This window comes from Petromyzon marinus, chromosome 38 (genome assembly GCF_048934315.1).
Source record: "Petromyzon marinus isolate PM22_M1 ecotype Great Lakes invasive population chromosome 38, UKy_Petmar_22M1.pri1.0, whole genome shotgun sequence".
In the NCBI taxonomy this organism is placed as follows: Eukaryota; Metazoa; Chordata; class Hyperoartia; order Petromyzontiformes; family Petromyzontidae; genus Petromyzon; species Petromyzon marinus.
The window spans coordinates 14,355,316-14,379,358 of NC_133704.1; the positions used below are offsets into that span (position 1 = coordinate 14,355,316).

Below are 24,043 nucleotides of genomic sequence, written 5' to 3' on the forward strand. Positions count from 1 at the left end.
CAAGTCAAAGTTATTGCTTAGAGCGGTGGTTCTTAAACCGGGGGGCTACGGGGACCCCTGCGGGGTACCGTGAGGTGATTTATAAACTTGAGATGATTAATAAACTTGATAATTTATAAACGTGAGGTGATTTATAAACGTTAGGTGATTTATAAACTTGATAATTTATAAACGTGAGGTGATTTATAAACGTGAGGTGATTTATAAACGTGCGAAATTATATCAGATGTGAAAGTCATTGGTGAACAATCGTGTGGTATGAATCTGCCGATATAAAATAACTAGGAATAACATTTACATCCATCTGGTAATCCAGAGTAATGTTGGTTCCCAATGGTAAACACATTTACCTCACGCATGCACAGCGCGTCCGTTGATTATTTTTAAACTTCTCGTCGCTTTACAGTGGCTAGCCAGTTAGGATATCACCGCACAGACGTGGACAATCGGTTAAAAGTATTGATGTTCATTAATTCGTAACATGTGGGAGGCGGGATTGGAGGCTGTTGGTTAATAGAATTTGCGAGTTATCTGCGAGCTGTAATTGTGGTTTGCCTACGTTTTCAACCACTGTACATACGACTTTTCAAGAATAAAATATAAACTTACGCCTATAAAAGATATAATATACTCGTTTACAGAGGCGCTGTACTCACCAGTCGGTTGTTGTGATTTTTTAAACTTTATTGTAGAGAAGCAGTGGCGTCGGTCTACATTACAGTAGACATCGAGTACAAAGATCCCCCGTGTAGCCTTTACAGGCTGTAGGGGCAAGTGCCTACAGGAGAGGTGGGTGGCCAGCACCACGCCCGGCCGCCTTTGTCTCCCCAGTGGCGATGTTTACTACACACCGCTACACCAGCTACTCATTTGAGGCCGAGTTAATCTAGCGGAGGCCCAGCACCCGGTTCAGATAATCGTCACTGGTGGTGTTGGTGGCCGTGAGCGGGAATCGAACTCGCGGGTGGCCGGGTTCGTAGCGTGTGCACTGTACAGACTGCCGATAGCGCCACCACTCGGCAGCAGCGTCTCCACGCAACATCACACAAAAACTTTCCTGATCACACACACACACCTTTGAATGTCATGACACGTGTGTGTGTGTCATGAGTCGTGACACGTGTGTGTGTCATGAGTCGTGACACGTGTGTGTGTGTGTGCCATCAGTGTGTAAACATCGCCACTAGGGAGACAAAGGCGGCCGGACGTGTTGCTGGCCACCCACCCCCTCCTGTAGCGACCTTCATAGGCGCTGCTACTCGCTAACGCCACTTGACCCAACCGTGTGTCACGGAGATCTTTGCCTCTGTGTACCACGACATCGACGGCGTGTGTGGTGCACGTGGTGCTCAAGCGGCTGAAAGCTATGCGGCGAACATTTCACATCAGAACCCGCGGCCCACGTGGTCCCCCTCTGACGTCACCGAGCGCACAGGCTTCCCGCGTTGCATTCTGGGATTGAATTCGTCGAGAGCAGTCGCACGGTAGGTGGAGCTCCTGCTCCTTAGGTGATGTCTCTTTAATTTGTGTGATATCTCGTCACGAAAGTGGGATTATTTGTCTTTCACATTTCTTAAATAATCCGGGAACATTTTACAAATGTTCAATAAAAGGCGTACACCTTTTGGCGTCATGTGGTCGAGCACCAATTGGGTCGAGGCTCAAAAGAAAGCCGTCCCTTGGTGTGGACCAATCAGTTTCAAGGGCAATGCATCATATATTATCAAAGTATGTTTTTGTTTGCATTTTGACTTCAGGTATTGTGGTTAATGCAGACATGAATCCTTGTTAAAAGGTTTCAGTTTTGTTGCCAGAAAAAAAGGGGAAAAACCCTATTATTACATTTTGGTACTGGCAAAGGTCTAATGATGAAGTGTCCTACTTCTTGGTTATTTCGGTAAAGTCACGTAGAAGGGAAATAATATAATTAAATAATAAAAATAAAACAAAATAAAATTATCACAATATTTTATTTTATAATTTTTATTGTTATTATTTTATTATTTACCTTCTACGTGACTTTACCGAAAGAACCAAGAAGATTAATCCCTGCAGTCGCGAAAGCTTTAAATCGAAAGTTTCCTACTTGTAGGCATGCAGTCACCAAAAAGCTGACATTCATAATAAAGGTTTTTGGGTTAGATCGCGTAAGTAAGTCATGACAAACCACAGGGTCTACTTAGCCATGAATGTGATTTCAAAGTGGACAGTCTGAATAGGATCATTGGTGGGGGTTTTCACATCTACGTTATGGTGTACATGCGTAGATGCGTGCGTTTGGCCGTGTGACGCTGAGTGATGTCCTTATGCTCTAACGGACGCAAACCCAAATCCCAGTTGTAGATTTACTCAGCTCACCATTCCTTTGGTGTTGACAAAATTAGGACCGTTTTTTTTGTTTCCCGTAAATGCAATGTCTATTTAACACGTAGGCTTTCGCGACCAATATTATTCATAATAAAGGTTTTTGGGTTAGATCGCGTTTATTTATAAATGTGTCGTAACCCTCCACCACCCGACACGGCCAATCAGCAAAAAAGTGTCACGTTGACAAAAGACAAATAATTCACTACTTCAGCCCACCGGTGTCACGTTGACAAAAGACAAATAATTCACTACTTCAGCCCACCGGTGGGCTGAAGTAGTGAATTATTTGTCTTTTGTCAACGTGACACTTTTTTTGCTGATTGGCCGTGTCGGGTGGTGGAGGGTTACGACACATTTATAAATAAACGCGATCTAACCCAAAAACCTTTATTATGCAATGTCTATGTATGTTGAACCTCTTTGGCACCGTACGTAGCCAAACGTGCGAATAGGAGGTGCGGGGTGAGGGACAAAAAACTAAACACAACAAGGGGCCATCCATTTAGTAGGCACGCAAAAGTCTGTCAAAACTTGACCCCTCCCCCCACCCTGTACGCACGCATACTTTTTACCCCCCCCCGCCCCACCTGCGTACATACGCTTGAAGCACCCCTCCCCCCCCCCCCGAATCCTATAGAACGGCTGATATTGAATCCACACAGAAACGATCAAGGACTATCTAACTATTTTGAAGGCCAATATAGACAAATTATTATCGAGGCTTCACCCCCCCCCCCCCCCGTTTCCTATGCGTACGTACATTGTCAGTCGACCCCCCATACACAAGCATACGCATTTGGGTTAACCGCCCCCTCCCCCCTCCATGCGTACGTACTAAATGGATGGCCCCCAACAAGCAGTTCTAAATAAATTTGCTTTCAATCTAGATGAGTTCAAAGTGCATCATTGAGGTCATCCTGTGCGGAGACAACCTGCCAAGGGACTTCGGGCATTTCCACTAATTTTATTTGGTATTTATTTGGTGCTTATTTCATCAACCCTGAGAGATGATGGGCTGAGGTGATGTTAATACCTAATACATGCTCGCCTGACAGTCCAATGCTACAAACTCATCACAAAACAGTGACACAAGCTCAATTGACAGCATGGACAACGGCTCATGTGAAAGTATACGCACAGATATCAGTTCCCCTTACATCAAAAACACTGACGTTTTATTTCACAAGCCCTCTGCACAGTACAGACATGGGTACAATCTCTAGAGGTCCAGGATAATCGATGCCACATAAACACCTTAAGTGATCACATATCCCTTAGCTAAAACTGATTTATATTAAATGATCCGTTTAACACGTGGGCTTTCGCGACCAATATCATCCATAAGAGGTTTTTTTGGGTTAGATCGCGTAGATATATAAATTTGTCGTTATTTTACGTCGTACTCAGATTGTAAATGTTGTGGCTTGGCTCTCCAACACACCGGTGTGCTGTACTAGTGACGAATTGGCCACGTTCTGTTTACGTGACAACCCTTACTAATTGGCTGTGTCGGGTGGTGGTGGGTTTTAACGACACATTTATATATTTACGCGATCTAACCCAAAAAAACCTCGATCATGGATTAAATTATCCACTTGTCTACTTGTTGCATTTGTTTACCCAGGAGGGCCCCACCGTGTGTCTCATGGCTGTTTTTCAAGAGAATGCTGCCAAATTTTCGTCATGGGGCAATCATGGCATAGGGCGATGATGTCATAGGGGCGATGATGTCGTAGGGGTGATGATGTCGTAGGGGCGATGATGACAAAGGGGTAATGATGTCGTAGGGGTGATGATGTCGTAGGGGCGATGATGTCGTAGGGGCGATGATGACAAAGGGGTGATGATGTCGTAGGGGCGATGATGTCGTAGGGGTAATGATGTCGTAGGGGTGATGATGTCGTAGGGGCGACGTTTGCCTTTTGGCGTTGTTCTCTGCTCTATATCACTGGTGAGACAAGGCCACAAAGGAAGCTCTCTCTGGTGAGGGCCAGTCAGTTTCTAGCACAATGCTTACGTTATTATCAAAGCGTGTTTCTTTGCATGTTTTACCACAAGTATGTGTGGTTAATGCAGGTTCGATGCCTTGCAATAGGGGTCTATTTGGTGAGTGAACATTTTAACACCTTGTGTTATTCCCAGAAATGGTAAAACCTTTTTTCTTATTTATTTATCAGTCGGGGGCAATGATTGCTTTCTACTTTTCAATTGAGTAATTTACTCAATTTGGATCAAGACGCCGGCACATAATCGGCTACTCTTGCACTTATTTGTGTCACGGGACCTTGAACGTTTGCCGCGAAGAAAACGGCACGTGCGTCCACGTCGCGTTCGCATCATAGATACACACTGCAGCATTATCCAGGGCGGCCGCTGGAGTCTAACCGCGAACCTCTTCTTGCAACGATCGGCGAACGTGCGGCCACGCCGTCAGGTTGCCTTGGCAGCAATCCACTGGCCCACGACGCATGAATGTGTGCGTCGCGTTGTACGTGATGAAGGCGTTACTGATATATCTGTGCGTTTGTGTGTCCGCGCGTGACTAGCAGCAATGGATGAACCTGTCGTCATCGCAGAGGCAGGGATGCACTTCACGCCTGCCGGTACTACTCCATTCACTACAGTATAATCGTAGCGCCCTATCCACTGCTACGTCTCTGCATCTAGCGCACACACGTACAACTCGAGTTCACTGCATTATCAACAGCCACGATCAAAGACAGTGGTCACCGCATCGCGCACTTTCAGATATGCTTTTGCGGCCGTCTGGAACGCTCTTCCTTCCGATATTAGGAAGCCACTGGAGCTATGCACTTTTAAATCATCTAGATTGACAAACTAATTTCTTTAAAACTGATTTTTGTGTTAGTTTTGTGTCTTTCCCCGCACATCTGATTAGAACATCTCCATAATGGCATGATCCCGCCATACAACAGTCCTAGAACCTGCACACGTTCTCATTTCATTTCTCCGTTTGCGTAATTACATCAAAAACACTGACGTTTTATTTCACAAGCCCTCTGCACAGTACAGACATGGGTACAATCTCTATTGAGGTCCAGGATAATCGATGCCACATAAACACCTTAAGTGATCACATATCCCTTAGCTAAAACTGATTTATATTAAATGATCCGTTTAACACGTGGGCTTTCGCAACCAATATCATCCATAAGAGGTTTTTTTGGGTTAGATCGCGTAAATATATAAATTTGTCGTTATTTTACGTCGTACTCAGATTGTAAATGTTGTGGCTTGGCTCTCCAACACACCGGCGTGCTGTACTCGTGACGAATTTGCACGTTCTGTTTACGTGACAGCCCTACTAGTTGGCTGTGTCGGGTGGTGGCGGGTTTTAAGGACACATTTATATATTTACGCGATCTAACCCAAAAAAAACCTCTATCATGGATTAAATTATCCACTTGTCTGTGTCGTTTTGTTGCATTTGTTTACCCAGGAGGGCCCCACCGTGTGTCTCATGGCTATTTTTCAAGAGAATGCTGCTAAATTTTCGTCATGGGGCAATCATGTGTGCGTCGCGTTGTACGTGATGAAGGCGTTACTGATATATCTGTGCGTTTGTGTGTCCGCGCGTGACTAGCAGCAATGGATGAACCTGTCGTCATTGCAGAGGCAGGGATGCACTACACGCCTACCGGTACTACTCCATTCACTACAGTATAATCGTAGCGCCCGATCCACTGCTACGTCTCTGGAGCTATGCACTTTTAAATCATCTAGATTGACAAACTAATTTCTTTAAAACTGATTTTTGTGTTAGTTTTTTGTCCTTCCCCGCACCTCTGATTAGAACATCTCCATAATCGCATGATCCCGCCATACAACAGTCCTAGAACCTGCACACGTTCTCATTTCATTTCTCCGATTGCGTAATTTCTTCTTGGGCGTGTTCCTCCTTTGGCTTCCATTCCATGATTAAGTCTCATCCCTCAACGATGCTATACCACTCAATAGAAGACACGTAAGAGGTTAGACTGAGCTCTTGTAAGTGATGCTCTCCTTGTTGATGCTTACTCTGCTTTCAATGCACATACACGTTCTTGGTACGTACGTGTATGTGTGCGTGTATGGACAGCGCTAGTGTAGCAGTTAGTTCACCGCGCTACAAACCCGGTTACCCGAGTTCGATTCCCGCTCACGCCCGCCAACACCAGTGACGATTATCTGAAACGGTCTTGGGCCTCCCCTAGGTAGACTCGGTCTCAAATGACTAACAGGTGTGATGTGTGAACGTCGCCACTGGGGAGCCAAAGGCGACCGGGCGTGGTGTTGGCCACCCACCTCCCTTGTGTGCCACAGCGCCGACGTTCATAGGTGCTACTCGCTCACAGCACTTGTTCCAACAGTCCATTAAAGGATATACGGGGGATGTTTGTCTTTGTTTGTGTGTGTGTGTGCATGCAGATATCCTCTGGAAATTCGGAAGTAGAATGACACCGTTTGAGCATGATGAACTCACACGCTACAAGCACATCTATTATTTCAAGATCCGTCAGCCATCACAGAGTTCTTTCAACGATGTCCATGATTTCACAAGTCACGACTACAATTTGGTACGTACCCTCAACCAAGGTTCATGTGGTTTCCAACCAATTCACATCTCACTGTAAACATAACACCCCTGGTTTAACACATAGGATTTCTCTTCTTGGTTCTTTCGGTAAAGTCACGTAGAATGGAAATAAAATAATAAAAATAAAACATGATAAAATTCTCACGACGTTTCGGCCACAACACAAGTAGCCTTCTTCAGGTGAAGGAAAAGAACTGTCGGGACGACAGCGCTTCAATGAACACTGCTAAGCTTGGCAGCGTCTTTTAAGCTGGGTGGGAGGAGCAAAGCGCCTTGACAAAGGAGTTTACATATCAACAGAAGAATTTAGCGTTGAAGTAGCTGTGTTAATGTGTTGGATTAGCAACACACTGCTAATCCAACACAGCTTAAAAGACGCTGCCAAGCTTAGCAGTGTTCATTGAAGCGCTGTCGTCCCGACAATTCTGTTCCTTCACCTGAAGGAGGCTACTTGTGTTGTGGCAGAAACGTCGTGAGAATTTTATTTTATTATGTTTTATTTTGTTATTTCCATTCTACGTGGTGACTTTACCGAAAGAACCAAGAAGATGAATCCCTGCAGTCACGAAAGCTTTAAATCGAAACATAGGATTTCGTGACCAATATCCAAAATGAAAAAATGTTTTGGGTCAGAACACATAAATATAAATGTGTTGTTAACCCACCGCCACCCGACACAGCCAATTAGTATCGGGGTTTGTCACGTAAATAAAACGTGCCAATTAGTGACTGCTTCAGCACACCAGTGTGTTGACGAGTAAATCCACAACATTTACCATTTGAGTACTTTGTGGGTTTACTCTCCAACACACTAGTGGGCTGAAGCAGTTACTAATTGGCACGTTTTATTCCCGTGACAAAACCTCTTACTAATTGGCTGTCAGGTGGTGGTGGGTTAACAACACATTTATATTTACGCGATCTAACAAAAAAAAACCTTCATTATGAATAACACCCCAAAAACACTGCACGCTTACTTACACTTTGTCTGAGTGACGTACTGGATTGCTACTGCAAGTGTATAGAGAAATTGTATTACGGGAAATGTTGTTGCCAGTATCAACATGATGAAGAGAAAAGAAGACGCTCCACCTTTTCCTGGCAACAACAACGCAGGAGGTGTTCAGACACCCAAGTAGACACCCAGATATTATCAGAACGAGCTTGCTTGGGTCTCTTACCACGATGGTGTGTGGTTAATGCATACCTGATGCCTTACAGTGGGTGTCTATTTGGTGTTTAAACATCTTCACACTTCCTGTACTGTTGCCTATTTTTTTTCATCAGGTAATTTTTTTTTTACCTCAACCTTACAGAATAAAAAAAAAAATTGGGGCTTTTAGATGTTCGAGTAAAAAAAGCAACGATTTGAGGCCCTGTGCCGCATGTCAGAGTAATGCCTCTTGTAGCAGTGCCAGTTAACTTACATTCCCCATTTCACGTAGCCCACATGGTGGCAATGTTCACGTCAGGATTGTAGACTTTGCCACCCAACACTCGGGATCTTCTCTGGAGGCTGACAAATCTTTTGGTCTGCGTCCCGTAAAATGTGTTCACGAATCACAGCCACTGGTGCTCATAGACAGATCGGTATACGGACAGACAAAAATCATGATTCCAATACTTTTTAATAATTTTCTCTGAAAAATATGAATGCGAGCACTGTACCGATTGAGCACTGGTTAAATGAGTGCTAAGTTGTGATTGAGCACTGACTGAATGGTGCCGAAATGTTAACTACCTCGCCTGGTCTACAGGATGTCGTGGGTTCAATAGCCTGCTGTATATTTGGAGTTTGCATGTTCTCCCCTTGGTCCCGTGGATTTTGCTCCGGGTCCTCTGGGTTTTCCCTCAACACTTAGAATCAACGTCACGCATTTAGAGTATTTGGCTGCTATAAATTTCCACGTGATAAGTCACTTCGTTGAGCGATATCATTTGTGATAGCCAGGTCGCTTCTGAAAAAGAGCTATATAGCTCAGCGGGTCTTACCTGGCAAAATAAAAATAACAGTTTGGTTTGAAAATGTTGTTTTAACTGAGTGTAAATCGAATTCTTTTGTAATGTTTTCCAGGTCCAGGATGAGCATCTGGCATATAGGTACCAGTTCCTGAGTGTGCTCGGAGCGGGAGCATATGGCCAGGTGATCCGATGCCTGGATCACAAACATAAGCGGGAAGTAGCTGTGAAAATGCTGCAGCACGAATCATAGTGAGTTTATATCTGGAATTGTGAAGAGAAGAGTTTGAAGAGATTGCGTGAATATAAATGTGCCGATTAGCGATTACTTCAGCACGCCGGTGCGATGAAGAGTAAACCCACAGCATTTACAGTTGAATATGACGTTTTCGCTGGTGATTACAACCAGCATCATCAGGCGATTTTCCAGAATTGTGAAGACGTCTTCCTCCTTCCGGTCGTTAATTGAGCAAGATGACATCATCACCGTAAGCCTATCAGGCGCAAAGATCAGAGGGGGGTTTATTGTACTGTAATCATATAAATCACAATGGAATATGTTAATCTGAAAATATGCAGGACATATTACCAGATGGGTTAATCATAATGAATCAATATATGATGTCTTGAATAGCCAATTGTGAATGTTGTGGGTTTACTCGCCATCACACCGATGTGCTTAAATAATAGATAATTGGCACGTTTTGTTCACGCGACAAACCTTACTGATTGGCTGTGTCGGCTGGTGGTGGGTTAACGATACATTCACATTTATGCGATCCTACCCAAAATCCTTTTATTATTAATAATATTAGTCACGAAATCCTGCGTGTTAAATCAACTCGCATCGGTGTATATTTATAGGAGACAATGCTGAAAAATCTAGATAGTGATCAGCAGTCGATGTTTCCTCTCTGAATAGTATTATAGATAAAACATCATCAGGAAAGAAAATGTTCGAAGTGGAATTCCTTTTATATGAGTGATCCCTGTAATATTTAGAAATTTCCATCGCTAGCTCAGGTGCAGTTATGGGGAGGAGTGCTTACCCAAATTGCTGGGTTGCGCTGTTAATGCATTCCACCTTCCTGCGATGGGGATGTATATATGTTGAACTTCTTTCGTGCCGTACGTAGCCAACCGTGTTAATCGGAGGTGCGTGGGGGAATCATCAAATAATACATGATTTAAATGCATGCCTATAAAGGGCACCATACTTCAATAGGGATTACCGTTGGTACGGCTATTTTAATACACACAATGGACAGGAAGGACAAGATCAAAGGGTTCACATAATGTACAATCATCATGTATGTTAACTCAGTAATCCCCCCCCCCCCCCCCACGTGGTGCAAGAGCGCAGAAGCGTGGTCACCACATCTACGCCTCTATATAAGGAACTAAACAGGTGGCCTTCTCCACAAATCTGGCTGTCGCCTGATGAAGCTAGTTGTAATTACTGGCGAAACGTCGTACTCAGATTGTAAATGTTGTGGCTTGGCTCTCCAACACACCGGTGTGCTGTACTAGTACACTACACTATACACTACACTACTATACACTACACTACTATACACTACACTACTATACACTACACCACTATACACTACACTATACACTACACTATACACTACTATACACGTCACTATTAACTACACACGACTAAACACTACTATACACTTCACTATACACTACACACTACTATACACTACATTATACACGAGTGCTGTACTAGTGACGAATTGGCCACGTTCTGTTTACGTGACAACCCTTACTAGTTGGCTGTGTCGGGTGGTGGCGGGTTTTAATGACACAACATTTATATATTTACGCGATCGAACCAGAAAAACACCTCTATTATTAAAGAAATGTGTTGATGCGGCCACCTTGTTTCTCAACGTGCAGTACTAAGAGCGGGGTGAGACTCGTTCACCACTTTTCTCTCCGCAGCGCCAAGCCATACCATTCCAAAAGGGAGGTGCAGATGCTTAAAGCGTTGCAGTCGAAAGAGAAAAACAACAACTACGTCATCAAACTCCTCAACACCTTCACCTTCAGGGGCCATTTCAGTCTGGTCCTTGAGCTTTTGACGTGAGTTGTTGTGGGTGTCGCTCCTCCGCCCTCCCTTGTTGCTGGAGGGCGACTGCCTCCAACTGCCCAGTAGCAGCATCCATCACGAGCCTCCTCCCCGCAACATACATACACATAACACAATGCATCTGCTTCATGATTATAAACAGCGATGGGAAACGGGAGCACTTGTCAGCCGTGCACGAGGACACTGTCCCCCACGGGGCCCTACATCACCGGCGTGGGGAATGTTTGTGAGCGACCGGCTACGGTAGAGTCGACATCCGGCTCTTGCGAGGAGCCTCGTCTCCAATACGCGCCGCATGCGCATTGGTCACGAAGAAGAAGAAGGGAGCGTAACCATGCGTGCCGCTCTCTCTCGCAGGGGAGACCTCAGACAGCAACTCAATTTGGCTCCCACGGCCTTTACCCTGCCCGAGGCCAAGGTGTACGTGAGGTCCATTCTGAAGGCCCTGCAGAAACTCAAGAATAAAAAAATCATTCACGGAGACCTGAAGCCGGTGAGTGAATACAACGGCCTGCAGCGTCATTGACATCCCACCCAGAGTGCCCCACCCACCCACAGCGCCCCACCCACAGCGCTTCGTGCATCTCAGTGGCAATGCTCTAAGCCAGTGGTTATACTGGTAGTAGGAGACGTAGTGGACTGGAAGCCCAACCGGGATTAATTCACAGGAGGCAGGGGATTAATTGTGTATGTCTGTGGATGTCTGTTCACGTGTATCCGGACACCCGGATAAAATGGGAGGGGTGGGGCTGGGTGGAGAGGGGAGGGTGGGGAGGGGCTGGGTGGGGAGGGGAAGGTGGGGAGGGGCTGGGGAGGGGAGGGTGGGGAGGGGCTGGGTGGGGAGGGTGGGGCTGGGTGGGGGGTGGGAGGGGTGGGGCTGGGTGGGGCTTGTCACCTCGTGGTGCCCTTATAAAACTCAACGTTTAACCTACTCACGCCGGCTTGTGCCCGCCCTCACAGTCGGGCATATTTGCGGAATACACCACGTGGTGCCGCCGTTGACCCTGGCCATTGACCGAGCAACCCAACGTTCCCACCAGCTCCCTGAATTTTGTTTCAACCGAGTACCCCCTTGCCTGACCCAACATGGTCCTGATAAATAAATGTATGAATAATGAACATCAATTCTTTAACTAATTGTCCATTTTGCGAAGTATGCTAACTGGCCAGTAACTGCAAGCGAATACAAACAAAAATCAACGGGCGCGCTTTGCACGCGTGACGTCATTTGTTATATCCTTATAGGTTACCATATGGATTTAAATGTTATCGTTATTTTATATCGGTAGATTTATACAACACGGTTGTTCACCAATGACTCTCTCGTCTGATATAATTTCACCTCACGTTTATAAATCACCTCACGTTCATAAATCACTTTACTTTATAAATCACCTCACGGTACCCCCAGGAGGTCTGCGTAGCAATAACTTTGACTTGCAACGTTCACACTTTTTGAGGAAACAAATTCACGATTTAAAAAATAGTTGAACCCTATCGTAAAACAGATGACCCATTAGTATTAGAACTGAAGTAGAGAGTCGCAATCCAGGAGTGTTTTTGAAACTATAACCTAAACTACTTTTTATTTAAGGCCCCACTGAGCTGTGTAGCTTTTTTTTAGAAGCAACCTGGCTATCAAAAATGATAGCTGAACGCAGTGGCTAATCATCATGTGGAAACATATATATCAGCCGAATACTCTCAGCGTCTGATGTTGATTCTAAATGTGGAGGGAGAAACCGGAAAAATCCATGCAACTACTGGGAAAACATGTACACTCCAAATATACAGCAGCAGCAGACATCAGGGTTGGGATCAAATCCACGGCCTCCTGCGTACCAGGCGAGGTATCTAACATCTTTGTCTTCTCCAGGAAAACATCCTCATCAAGGACCAAGACACCAGCGATGTCAGACTCGCAGATTTTGGTCTCAGCTTTCAAGAGTGTCCCAATTGTAAGTGAGCTCACATGAGTGGGTGTGTGTTGGGGAGACTGCCCCCCATCTCCCCGTTCTCCTGTGACCCACCGTTCTCCGACTCTCCCCCCCTCGCGGCTGCCCCTCGTGGCATGATTTAAATGGCTGCACTAACCACCTTGCGAATGCGCCGCTGTGCCCCTCTCGTACACGCCAACCACGAGCTGCCCAGTGGCGAGAGTACCCACGCGGGCAGAATACACGGGACACCACAACGCGCGGGCTCACAAGTTAACGTGCACAGCGAGCGTGCACGCGCGGGCAAAATATACGTACGTGCGAAAACGCAGGAAACCACAACGAACAGGCTCACAACACCAGGCACCCCCCTCCGTACTCACAGAGACAACACGACACGGTTTAATGTCTACTGGCGATTTATTCCTCGATTAATGAAGCCACCCAACCTGTGTCAGTGTGGACCAGCAGGGCAGATCTAACCTATCTCTCTACGGTCTAGGACCCAATTTGTCCCGTCTCTCCCTACTCACTCTCCTTAACGGATATTCCCTCTTAGACTTACCTCCCCTCTCCGTACTTACGATCCGCTCTCGAGGTGTAGGTAGTCGCAGAGAGGCGAGACTGCACGTGGCTTTTGCTGGGGGGTTGGACCTGGCTGCTCTGCCACCCGTCTCACGGACATTCGAGTAGCAGGGGACGATCACTCCTCGGTCCCTCACTCCAAAAGACCCCGGGCAAAAGAGAGGCCTGCTTCTCATTTTCGACCCTTTTTATTCCCCTACTTCAAAGCCCAGGCGCCGCCGATCCGCTGGTCTCTCATCCAATCAGGAGCCTCGGATTTCCCGCTCTCTGCCAATCAGATCATCCCTCCTCCCCGACGCCCGCCCTCTATTGTTTAACCAAGTGCACGGCATGCAGGACCTCCTGTACCGCCCCACCCCCCACCTGCCTGCCGATCCGCGTGTGTTTTGGGTGTTTCCTCGTTGCGGTTCTCAGTGAGTTCGCCATCGCCATACAATGTTAGATTAATCCACGGCGCCGCAGTGTCGTTCGGCCTGGGGGGGGGCTGCCAATCCCCTGGCCCTGAGAAACCGTGGAGCACCCCCACGAGGGGGGCTCTCGGGTAAAAACTCAGGGGCAGGTGACCCCCCCCCCACCCCCACGAGGCCCTACGTGAGTGCAGGTGTGTGTTCACGTGGAGGGTGGCGGGGGAAGCGCCGTGACGGAGGCCGGGTGGCTTCTCCGCTGCAGCACCCCCGTTGCAGGCACGGCTCCCACGGGGCGGCTTCGCTGTCGTGGCACCACGTGTGTGTGTACTGTGTGTGTGTGTACTGTGTGTGTGTACTGTGTGTGTGTACCGTGTGTGTGTACCGTGTGTGTGTACCGTGTGTGTGTACCGTGTGTGTGTACTGTGTGTGTACTATGTGTGTACTGTGTGTGTGTACTGTGTGTGTGTACTGTGTGTACTGTGTGTGTGTACTGTGTGTGTACTGTGTGTGTGTACTGTGTGTGTACTGTGTGTGTACTGTATGTGTGTGCTGTGTGTGTACTGTGTGTGTACTGTGTGTGTGTACTGTGTGTACTGTATGTGTGTACTGTATGTGTGTACTGTGTGTGTACTGTGTGTGTACTGTGTGTGTGTACTGTGTGTGTCTACTGTATGTGTGTACTGTGTGTGTGTACTGTCCATAAGCTTAACCCTAATGATATTCTCATAAGTTTGGATGTGACGTCTCTGTTCACGAGGATTCCGGTCAACGGGCCAATTAAATTACTCGACACTCTGGTAACGAACAAAGGTTTAGCCAAATATATCCCAAGACGAGCTGAACACTGTCTAAAGAACACTTACTTCTTGTGGCAAAGTGACTTCTATAAACAATAGGAAGGAGCAGCAATGGGCTCTCCTTTGTGTCCTGTGATAGCGAATTTGTACATGGGAGATTTTGAAACAAAAGCAACAGCTTCAAGCACACTAAAACCATCTGCTTGGTTGAGATATGTGGATGACACATTGGTGGTCTAGCCACAAGGCAAATATACACTGAACGCATTTCTAAATCATCTCAAATCGCAAAACCCATCCATCCAGTTCACCATGGAAGTGGAAGCTGACAGAACTCTACCATTTCTGGATATTCTGCTCGGACGGGGTCGAAATAGTAAAATAACACACAGCGTTTGTCGAAAGAAAATGCATAGTGATGCCTATCTGAATGCAGAGTCACACCATCACCCCGCACAGAAATCTGCTCTTATCAAGACGCTCATTGAATCGAGCTAAGAAAGTGTCAGATGGTGACAGTCTGAGAAGTGAAATTCAACATGTTAAACAAGCGCTGCAAATGAACAGTTACAATGATGCACAAATCAACAGGGCATTGAATGCCAAAACCAAATCAAGTAACATGAGAATTGAAACTGCCCAAGTAATTAAAATGATCAAAATAACGTACATTGCGGGAGTAACTTATAAATAAGCCAGATGTTTGGAAAAAAAAACATCCGAGTCAGATATGGCACGGTACATAAAATACAACAACAAAAAATCTGGTACAAAAGATACATTCCCGAAGCTATCAACAGAAGGGGTGTACAGGATTAACTGCACTTGTGGCAAATGTTATGTTGGGCAAACAGGACGAATGATCAACACGAGACTAAAAGAACATCAGAGAAATATTAAATACTTCCAAATACAACTGTCAGCAGTAGCAGAACACGCGTGCCAACAAGGACACTTAATTGATTTTGATAATGTTGAAGTTCCGTGCAAAACTAGCTACTACTGGCCAAGACTACCGTAATTAGATAGTCTATCGAAATTGAAATAAATAAAAAATAATTTTAATCGTTCGGATAGCGACCGCATTAGTGCTGCGTGGAAGAGAATCATCAAATAATACATGATTTAAATGCACGCCTATAAAGGGCACCATACTTCAATAGGGATTACCGTTGGTACGGCTATTTTAATACACACAATGGACAGGAAGGACAAGATCAAAGGGTTCACATAATGTATATGCATCATGTACGTTGACTCTGAAATCCCCCCCCCCCCCCACGTGGTGCAAGAGCGCAGAAGCGTGGTCACCACATCTACGCCTCTATATAAGGAACTAAACAGGTGGCCTTCTCCACAAATCTGGCTGTCGCCTGATGAAGCTAGTTGTAATTACTGGCGAAACGTCGTACTCAGATTGTAAATGTTGTGGCTTGGCTCTCCAACACAACCGGTGTGCTGTACTAGTATACTACACTATACCCTACACTATACACTACACTATACACTACACTACTATACACTACACTATACACTACACTACTATACACTACACTATACACTATACTACTATACATTACACCACTATACACTTCACTATACACTACACTATACACTACACTATACACTACTATACACTACATTATACACTGTGTGTACTCTGTGTGTGTACTGTATGTGTGTACCGTGTGTGTGTACTGTGTGTGTACTGTATGTGTGTACTGTGTGTGTACTGTGTGTGTACTTTATGTGTGTACCGTGTGTGTGTACTGTGTGTGTGTACTGTGTGTGTACTGTGTGTGTGTACTGTGTGTGTACTGTATGTGTGTGCTGTGTGTGTGTACTGTGTGTGTGTACTGTGTGTGTACTGTGTGTGTGTACTGTGTGTGTACTGTGTGTGTGTACTCTGTGTGTGTACTGTGTGTGTGTAGCGGTTAGTGTAGCGGTTAGTGCGCTGCGCTATAAACCCCGGCGACCCGAGTTCGATTCCCACTCACGGCACGCCAACACCGGTGACGATTATCTGAACCGGTCCTGGGCCTCACCTAGATCGACTCGGCCTCAAATTAGTACCTGGTGCGATGTGTAAACATTGCGACTGGGGAGACAAAGGCGGCCGGGCGTGGTGCTGTCCACCCACCCCGCCGTGTGCCGTGCCTGCCTTGAGAATAATCCACGCGACCACAGTGGGCATCAGGGTCGGTATCGAACCCACGACCTCCCTGTGTACCAGGCGACATAGTTAACATCTCTCGCCCCCATGGCAAGAGATGCCAATGCAAGATATATCGACATCTTTTGTTGTTGTCGTTCTTTTTTTGTAGTCTTCAAGAGGTTTGGCACGGAGCAGTACACAGCGCCAGAGATGTACCTCAAGCTGCCCATCACGTGCTCCGTGGACATGTGGTCCCTGGGCTGCGTGGCTGCTGAGCTCGTGACTGGCCATTACCTCTTCAACAGAAAGTTGCAATGTCACCATCTGGAGAGGGTCATCGAGGTATGCTCGAGGTCTTTCTAGGTCAACAACAACAACGATTAGAATCTGAATGTGTGTTTAATACTGGAGGAATCCGATGAGCCATGAAGCTCTTTGTCACAGGGTTTTTTATTCTACAAGATACGTGTGGCGAGATGTTAACTGCCTCGCCTGGTACGCAGGAGGTCGTGGGTTTGATTCCGACACTGACGCCTGCTGCTGCTGCTGTATATTTAGAGTCTGCGCGTTCTCTGTCTCTCTCCCCGTGGTCACTGGGTGGATTTTCCTCCGGGTCCTCGGGTTTTCCCCTCCACATTTAGAACAACAACAACAACACCACGCGTTTCAGAGTATTTGGCTGTGGCTATACATTTCCACATGACGACAAGCCACACCGTTGAGCTATCAAGTGTGATAGGCCAGGTTGCTTCTGCAAAAGATGCTGCACAACTCAGTGAGGCCGTCACCTGAATGAAATAACAAGTCAGCTGCAGTTAGTTCAATATAAACGCGACATGTCACGAACTGGGAAGCGAGTCCCATGTGCGTCGCTCCGTGCGTCTCTCCGTGTGCGCAAACAGAGTATTTGGCTGCGAGAAGAAGTTATCACGTGATGGCAAGCCACTTCGTGAAGCTATCCATTGTGATGGCCAGGTTGCTTAGAGCTACTGTATAGCTAAGTGGGGCATTACCTGGTAAAATAAAAAAATAGTTGAGTAGTAATAGGGAATAGTAGTACTGTACTGCACAATGATGGTCGGTGTAGGTTGGTGAAGGGGAGCAGAGCATGGAAGCATATGAAGTACAACAATAGATTTTGTTGCACTGCCCAGTAATGCACACCACGTAATCCCGACAATCTGGTGTGGGCAATGGTCACTCATCCGAGCACTTTGCAGGCCAAAACCTGCTGAGCTTCTGAGATCCGACGAAAGTGGTCGAAGGTAAGTCGACCGGACGGACACACGTAATCGCGTGTGCATCAACGACTAATCTCTCGACTGATCTCGCCCACGTCAACTCATCGCCGCTGTGGTGTGCGTGCGTGCGTGCAGATCCTGGGGGTGCCGCCAATGACTGTCATCGTAACCTCGAAAGCGAAGCTCATTTCCTTTGGTGAGTGGAGGAGGGGGCGGCGGTCGCTACTTGCGCTGGCACTTCTCGTAGAGCCGTGTGGCAATGCAGCCAGCGATATTGCCCTCTGTTTTAATCTGTTTTCCCTTTATCGGCCATGGGCCGACGGGGAATCTCCACGTGCAAGTGCATCTTTGAGTCTGAGATTTGACGTAGCCAACCGTGCTCATTGAAGGTGCAGGGGAAGGACAACAAATTAAACACAAAAAAGCTGTTTCAAGAGAAATTAGTTTTTTAATCTCGACGATGATGATTTAAAAGTGCACAGCTCCCAGTGGCTTCCTAATATCGGAAGGAAGAGCGTTCCAGACGGCCGCAGAGGCGTATCTTAAAGCGCCGTGCGATGCGGTGACCTCCGTCTTTGTTCGATGGCGAGGTATAGTGGTTCATTTGCAGCAAGCGCTTTGTGTGCAACGAGCACGACCTCATCATGTATTCGTTCAGCAACACTGAAGCGACATTCAAGTCGTGCGTAAAGTGCGCACTGCGTTGCAGTCTTCATCCCAGCACTAATTCTCCGTGTCCTTGTTTGTTTCGTAAAACAGGTCACATGGGCGAGATCTTCGTCAAGAACAAGAAAGTAATCCCGGAAAGCTTACCCCTCAACGAAGTGCTTGGGACGGAAAATATCCATTTCCTCAATTTCATCAAAGGATGCCTCACGTAAGTGGCACACCACCGCCCACTGCGCATTATCTTCGTCGATAATTCAATTCACATCTGCGATCGACACTCACCTGACAGATGCAATTTCGTTGAGATTGGGCAGCTGCTTGTCCTGTCAGGGGCAAAATGTTTTTGATGACGTCATCTGACGGTCAACCACGTGACGTGATACGGTTGTTGGTAAAACTGCGTGCAGCCTGTTTATCCTATCACGCGATAGTAGCTGTGTTCCTGAAGAACAACATGTTTAGGAAAAATCGCATTATAATAAGCAATATATAACGTAGGGTAAAGCGCAGTCCGCGATAATGCGTGAGGTGCATACGCAGGCCGAACAAAGACCGAGGCGCGTGGTGGGCATGGTGGGCAGCATCAGAAGCATCCACCAGCATCCCAATGTCCCTGCGTTACGTTGCGCCGAGGCGGCCGCACGACCGCTTGTCCCTACTCGCACTGCGACGTAGTTCCGGTCGCTCAATGGTGTCGTGAAAGCACCATGCGGTGCTATTCGGAGAACAGACCGTACAGCTCGCGCCTACTCCATGTTTGAAGAGGAGTGGGCCTTCTTGACCGCTTTATTTATTTCCCTTCCCCTCTCTCCAGGTGGGATCCCATGTGGAGGTTCACGCCTGAGGACGCCCTCGAGCACGAGTGGATGGCGGACAGCTCCCTCTACCTGGATGCGGAAGCGTTCCTGACGCCGTCTAGCCAGGCCGAGGGAACCTTTTTTACCCCCGGGAATAATTGCGGCACGCTCAGCGAGATTGACGACGACTCCTCTTCCGATGGATGCGGGTCACCCGATCCGGCAGCTTCCGCCCCGTCGCCGCCGGCGTCCTCCGAGAGTGTGGAGTCGTACGTGACGGCTTGCGAGTGGCTTCGCGAACCGTCGGGTGGGGCGATCCCCTCCGCGTCCGGCGAGAGGGGCACTGAGAAGGGCCTCAGAGAAGACAGCAGCTGGGACGGCGGCATTAGCTGGACCATGAGTCAGGGGAAGTGAGTCTTCGTGTGCGAGTGGTGCATTTGGTGAAGTTTTGGGGCTGGCTGGGTTGTTGAGTTAAAGTGCCTCCCCTTTTGGCAACGGGCGTAGAGAATCCATATTCTTTGGGTCTTTCGGTAAAGTCACGTAGATAGGTTCAAATTAAATAACAAAAAAATAACAAAAAACTGCGACGTTTCGATCGCAACGCAAGCGGTCGTCATCAGGAAAAGTGGGTTAGATTCTAAAGGCAAACTGTTTATAAAGGTTTGAAATGGGCGTGGCCCAAATGTCAGCAGCCAATGGTAATGTGAGTGGTGGGCAGCAACCATGACGGTGGTTGGTTTTCCACCAATCAAAGGGCTGCCAGGTGAAAATTGGCATGTTGATAGAAGATCGCAGAGCCACCGCCACCTCCAGGTCGGCACGCGAATTGGCTGTGGTAGTGTGAACCTGTTAATGAACAACGAACATCGGAAGGTGGTAGGATGGGAACATCACAGCCAGTTATGACTTAAACTGGTTGATAACGTCCTTCCAATGATTGCTCAGTTTGTACCCATCTTCTCGGTGGAAATTGTATCTGTGTCTGTATATATGGATGGCTTCGTGAACGAATCATTGTTGATAGCCAGTGGGTTTGCAGAGTACCTTCGTCTTAGAGAAATCAATTCCGTGTGAGTTCACCGCATTAAAACAATGATCAGCCACGGCCGAGGTATTGGTCCTACTCACGAACACGGTCCGAGACATGTCGCTTAGTTTCCCCAATGTAACTACTGCCGCAGACACAAAATGTAATGACTGCCGCAGACACAAAACCATCACCTTGCCATACATAGCAGGGGTCACCAAAAAGATTCCAAAATCATGAGCAAACACAAGATCCAGGTTCGATTTAACACTGCATAAAATTCGTGATCTGATCCCATCTGTGAAAGATGTGATCCCTGACTTGCAATACCCCGGCGTCTACAAACTAAGCTGTGTCTGCGGCAGTAGTTAAATTGGGGAAACTAAGCAACATGTCTCGGAACGTGTTAGTGAACATAAGGCAGATCTGAAACACGGTAGTTACGTAGTTACTTTAGTTATTGACAGGGCCAGGGTTGTGTAGCACTATAATGGGTAGGTGTGGGGAGCGGTGGCGCAGCGGTTAGCACGTGGCAGTACGGACCCGGAAACCCGAGTTCCATTCCCGCTCACGGCCACCAACACCCAGTGACGATTATCTGAACCAGGTCCTGGGCCTCCCCTAGGTCGACTCTGCCTCAAATTAGTACTTGGTGCGATGTGTAAACATTGCGACTGGGGAGACAAAGGCGGCCGGGCGTGGTGCTGGCCACCCACCCCTCGTGTGCCATGCCGGCCTTCATAGGTGCTCGCTAACAGCACTTGCCCTCACAGGTGATATAAACGGGGGATCTATGCTATACGGGGGATCTTGCCCTGTGTTTCTTCATGTACGGTAGGCGTTACATTTTACATTTTATTCCTAGATTTTAAAACTGTACGATAATTTGTACTTCTCATGTTAACGAAAAAAGTTGTTCGAGCGTGGAACATTTTGGGGCTGAAACGTCTCTCAGCTGTTAACACGGGCCAGGAGACCATGGGCGGTGTTTGACGCATCCCGCTCGTCGCCTCGCGAGACGTGCCCCCTGCAGTAAGTGGGTGCTGCCGTGAATGCCTCAAGTACGGATGAGGAGCATATCGATGTTACGGGCATTTTGTCTCTACCAGCTGGGTTCCGGTCCCCTGCACCAGCAAGGAACATCGCCGTCCTGACGACGGGAGGGATGAAGACGCCGCCGCCACCATCGCCGCCGCCACCACGGTCCCCACCATCTTCACCATCTCCACCGTCACTGCCACCACCGTCCCCACCATCTCCACCATCTCCACCATCGCCACCGCCACCACCGTCCCCACCATCTCCACCATCTCCACCATCTCCACCGTCACTGCCACCACCGTCCCCACCATCTCCACCATCTCCACCGTCACTGCCACCACCGTCCCCACCATCTCCACCATCTCCACCATCGCCACCGCCACCACCGTCCCCACCATCTCCACCATCTCCACCATCTCCACCGTCACTGCCACCACCGTCCCCACCATCTCCACCATCGCCACCGCCACCACCGTCCCCACCATCTCCAACATCTCCACCATCTCCACCATCACCACCACCGTCCCCACCATCTCCACCATCGCCACCGCCACCACCGTCCCCACCATCTCCACCATCTCCACCATCTCCACCGTCACTGCCACCACCGTCCCCACCATCTCCACCATCTCCACCGCCACCACCGTCCCCACCATCTCCACCATCTCCACCATCTCCACCGTCACTGCCACCACCGTCCCCACCATCTCCACCATCGCCACCGCCACCACCGTCCCCACCATCTCCACCATCTCCACCATCGCCACCATCACTGCCACCACCGTTCCCACCATCTCCACCATCTCCACCATCGCCACCGCCACCACCGTCCCCACCATCTCCACCATCTCCACCATCTTCACCGTCACTGCCACCACCGTCCCCACCGTCCCCACCATCTCCACCATCTCCACCATCTCCACCGTCACTGCCACCACCGTCCCCACCATCTCCACCATCTCCACCATCGCCACCGCCACCACCGTCCCCACCATCTCCACCATCGCCACCGCCACCACCGTCCCCACCATCTCCACCATCTCCACCATCTCCACCGTCACTGCCACCACCGTCCCCACCATCTCCACCATCTCCACCATCCCCACCGTCCCCACCATCTCCACCATCTCCACCATCGCCACCGCCACCACCGTCCCCACCATCTCCACCATCTCCACCATCTTCACCGTCACTGCCACCACCATTCCCACCGTCCCCACCATCTCCACCATCTCCACCGTCACTGCCACCACCGTCCCCACCATCTCCACCATCTCCACCATCGCCACCGCCACCACCGTCCCCACCATCTCCACCATCTCCACCATCTCCACCGTCACTGCCACCACCCCCACCGCCCCCTCCACCACCACCTCCGTCGCCGATGATGATGATGTCGGCAGTGGGCCGACGGAAGCCCGGAGAACTCGGCGAAGATTCGCAGGCACTAGGAGGCGCTTCCGGAAATTTCTCTCTTTCGTTCGGAATCACTGTTGCTGTTGCACGAGCGGAGAGGACGATGATCCTGTCACAGGGCCGGCCATTCGCCGCCCTGGGGACAAAGTTTAGTTTTATTTCTGGGGGGGGGGGGGGGGGGGACTTACATGGCTCGTGAGTGTGTCTCCCTATTAGGTGCTGTGTGTCTTACGGAATAAATGCTGGGGGGGATTCACCACGGCCTCGGGGAATCTTCCGGTGCCAGCATCTCGTGCGAATACTGGGAGAGAACCAAGCGGAGGAGTGGCGGGAGGATGGCTGCCCATCATCACCACCACACCACACGCATGGGACTAGCCCAGATCAACGATAATTGACATTCGGAGCTGTCACCTTGCATGGTGTCCTCCCAGCCAGCCTAGCTTGTAATCTCAGCCGTTGTCAAGAGGGGAGAGAGATGGAAAGCGATCATGTACTGTGTTCAACTGTTGTAAAATATAATGGGGTTCAATGAAAAAGGGAATCATTGTTAAGTATAAGATATATTGTAGATCTCCATGTATATATACTGTAAGGAAAAAATGTAGTTTTGTAAGAAAAGAAAAAAATCTTATTTTTCATATTACTTGAGTCCGGATGCTGTTTGAAGAAGCGTAATTAGTCCCCGCAATTACACACAGACACAGACACAACGACACATACACAGACACACACAGACACACACAGACACACACACAACGACACACATAGACACAACGACACAGACACAGACAAAACGACACGCACACAGACACAACGACACACACACACAGACACACACACAGACACAACGACACACAGACACACACAGACACACACAGACACAACGACACAGACACACACAGACACACACAGACACAACAACACACAGACACAACGACACACACACA

At 48.1% G+C, this 24,043-nt stretch overlaps 1 protein-coding gene across 2 annotated transcripts; it reads left to right on the forward strand.

Moving 5' to 3' along the window:
• The first annotated feature begins 1,134 nt into the window (after window positions 1-1,134).
• Window positions 1,135-23,736, forward strand: LOC142930410 (uncharacterized). Of its 2 annotated transcripts, XM_076072766.1 has the most exons (13): window positions 1,135-1,484; window positions 4,917-4,970; window positions 5,975-6,028; window positions 6,796-6,944; window positions 9,039-9,175; window positions 10,874-11,014; window positions 11,379-11,514; window positions 12,898-12,979; window positions 17,072-17,244; window positions 18,279-18,339; window positions 18,903-19,020; window positions 19,627-20,019; window positions 21,746-23,736. In XM_076072766.1, exons 2-13 carry the CDS (start codon window positions 4,919-4,921, stop codon window positions 23,244-23,246), a joined length of 2,997 nt encoding a protein of 998 aa, XP_075928881.1. In that variant the 5' UTR covers window positions 1,135-1,484; window positions 4,917-4,918; the 3' UTR covers window positions 23,247-23,736. The 2 variants fall into 2 exon arrangements, with proteins under 2 accessions (XP_075928881.1, XP_075928882.1); XM_076072767.1 differs by lacking the exon at window positions 1,135-1,484 and having other exon boundaries at window positions 4,421-4,970.
• The last annotated feature ends 307 nt before the right edge of the window (window positions 23,737-24,043 follow it).

Excerpts from the sequence above, each read along its gene's own strand:
- LOC142930410 (XM_076072766.1), top strand. The coding sequence starts at position 4,919 with ATGGATGAACCTGTCGTCATCGCAGAGGCAGGGATGCACTTCACGCCT. Across the intron at positions 11,015-11,378 it reads CTGGTCCTTGAGCTTTTGAC|GGGAGACCTCAGACAGCAAC; the intron begins GTGAGTTGTTGT and ends TCTCTCTCGCAG. Across the intron at positions 18,340-18,902 it reads AGCGAAGCTCATTTCCTTTG|GTCACATGGGCGAGATCTTC; the intron begins GTGAGTGGAGGA and ends TTCGTAAAACAG.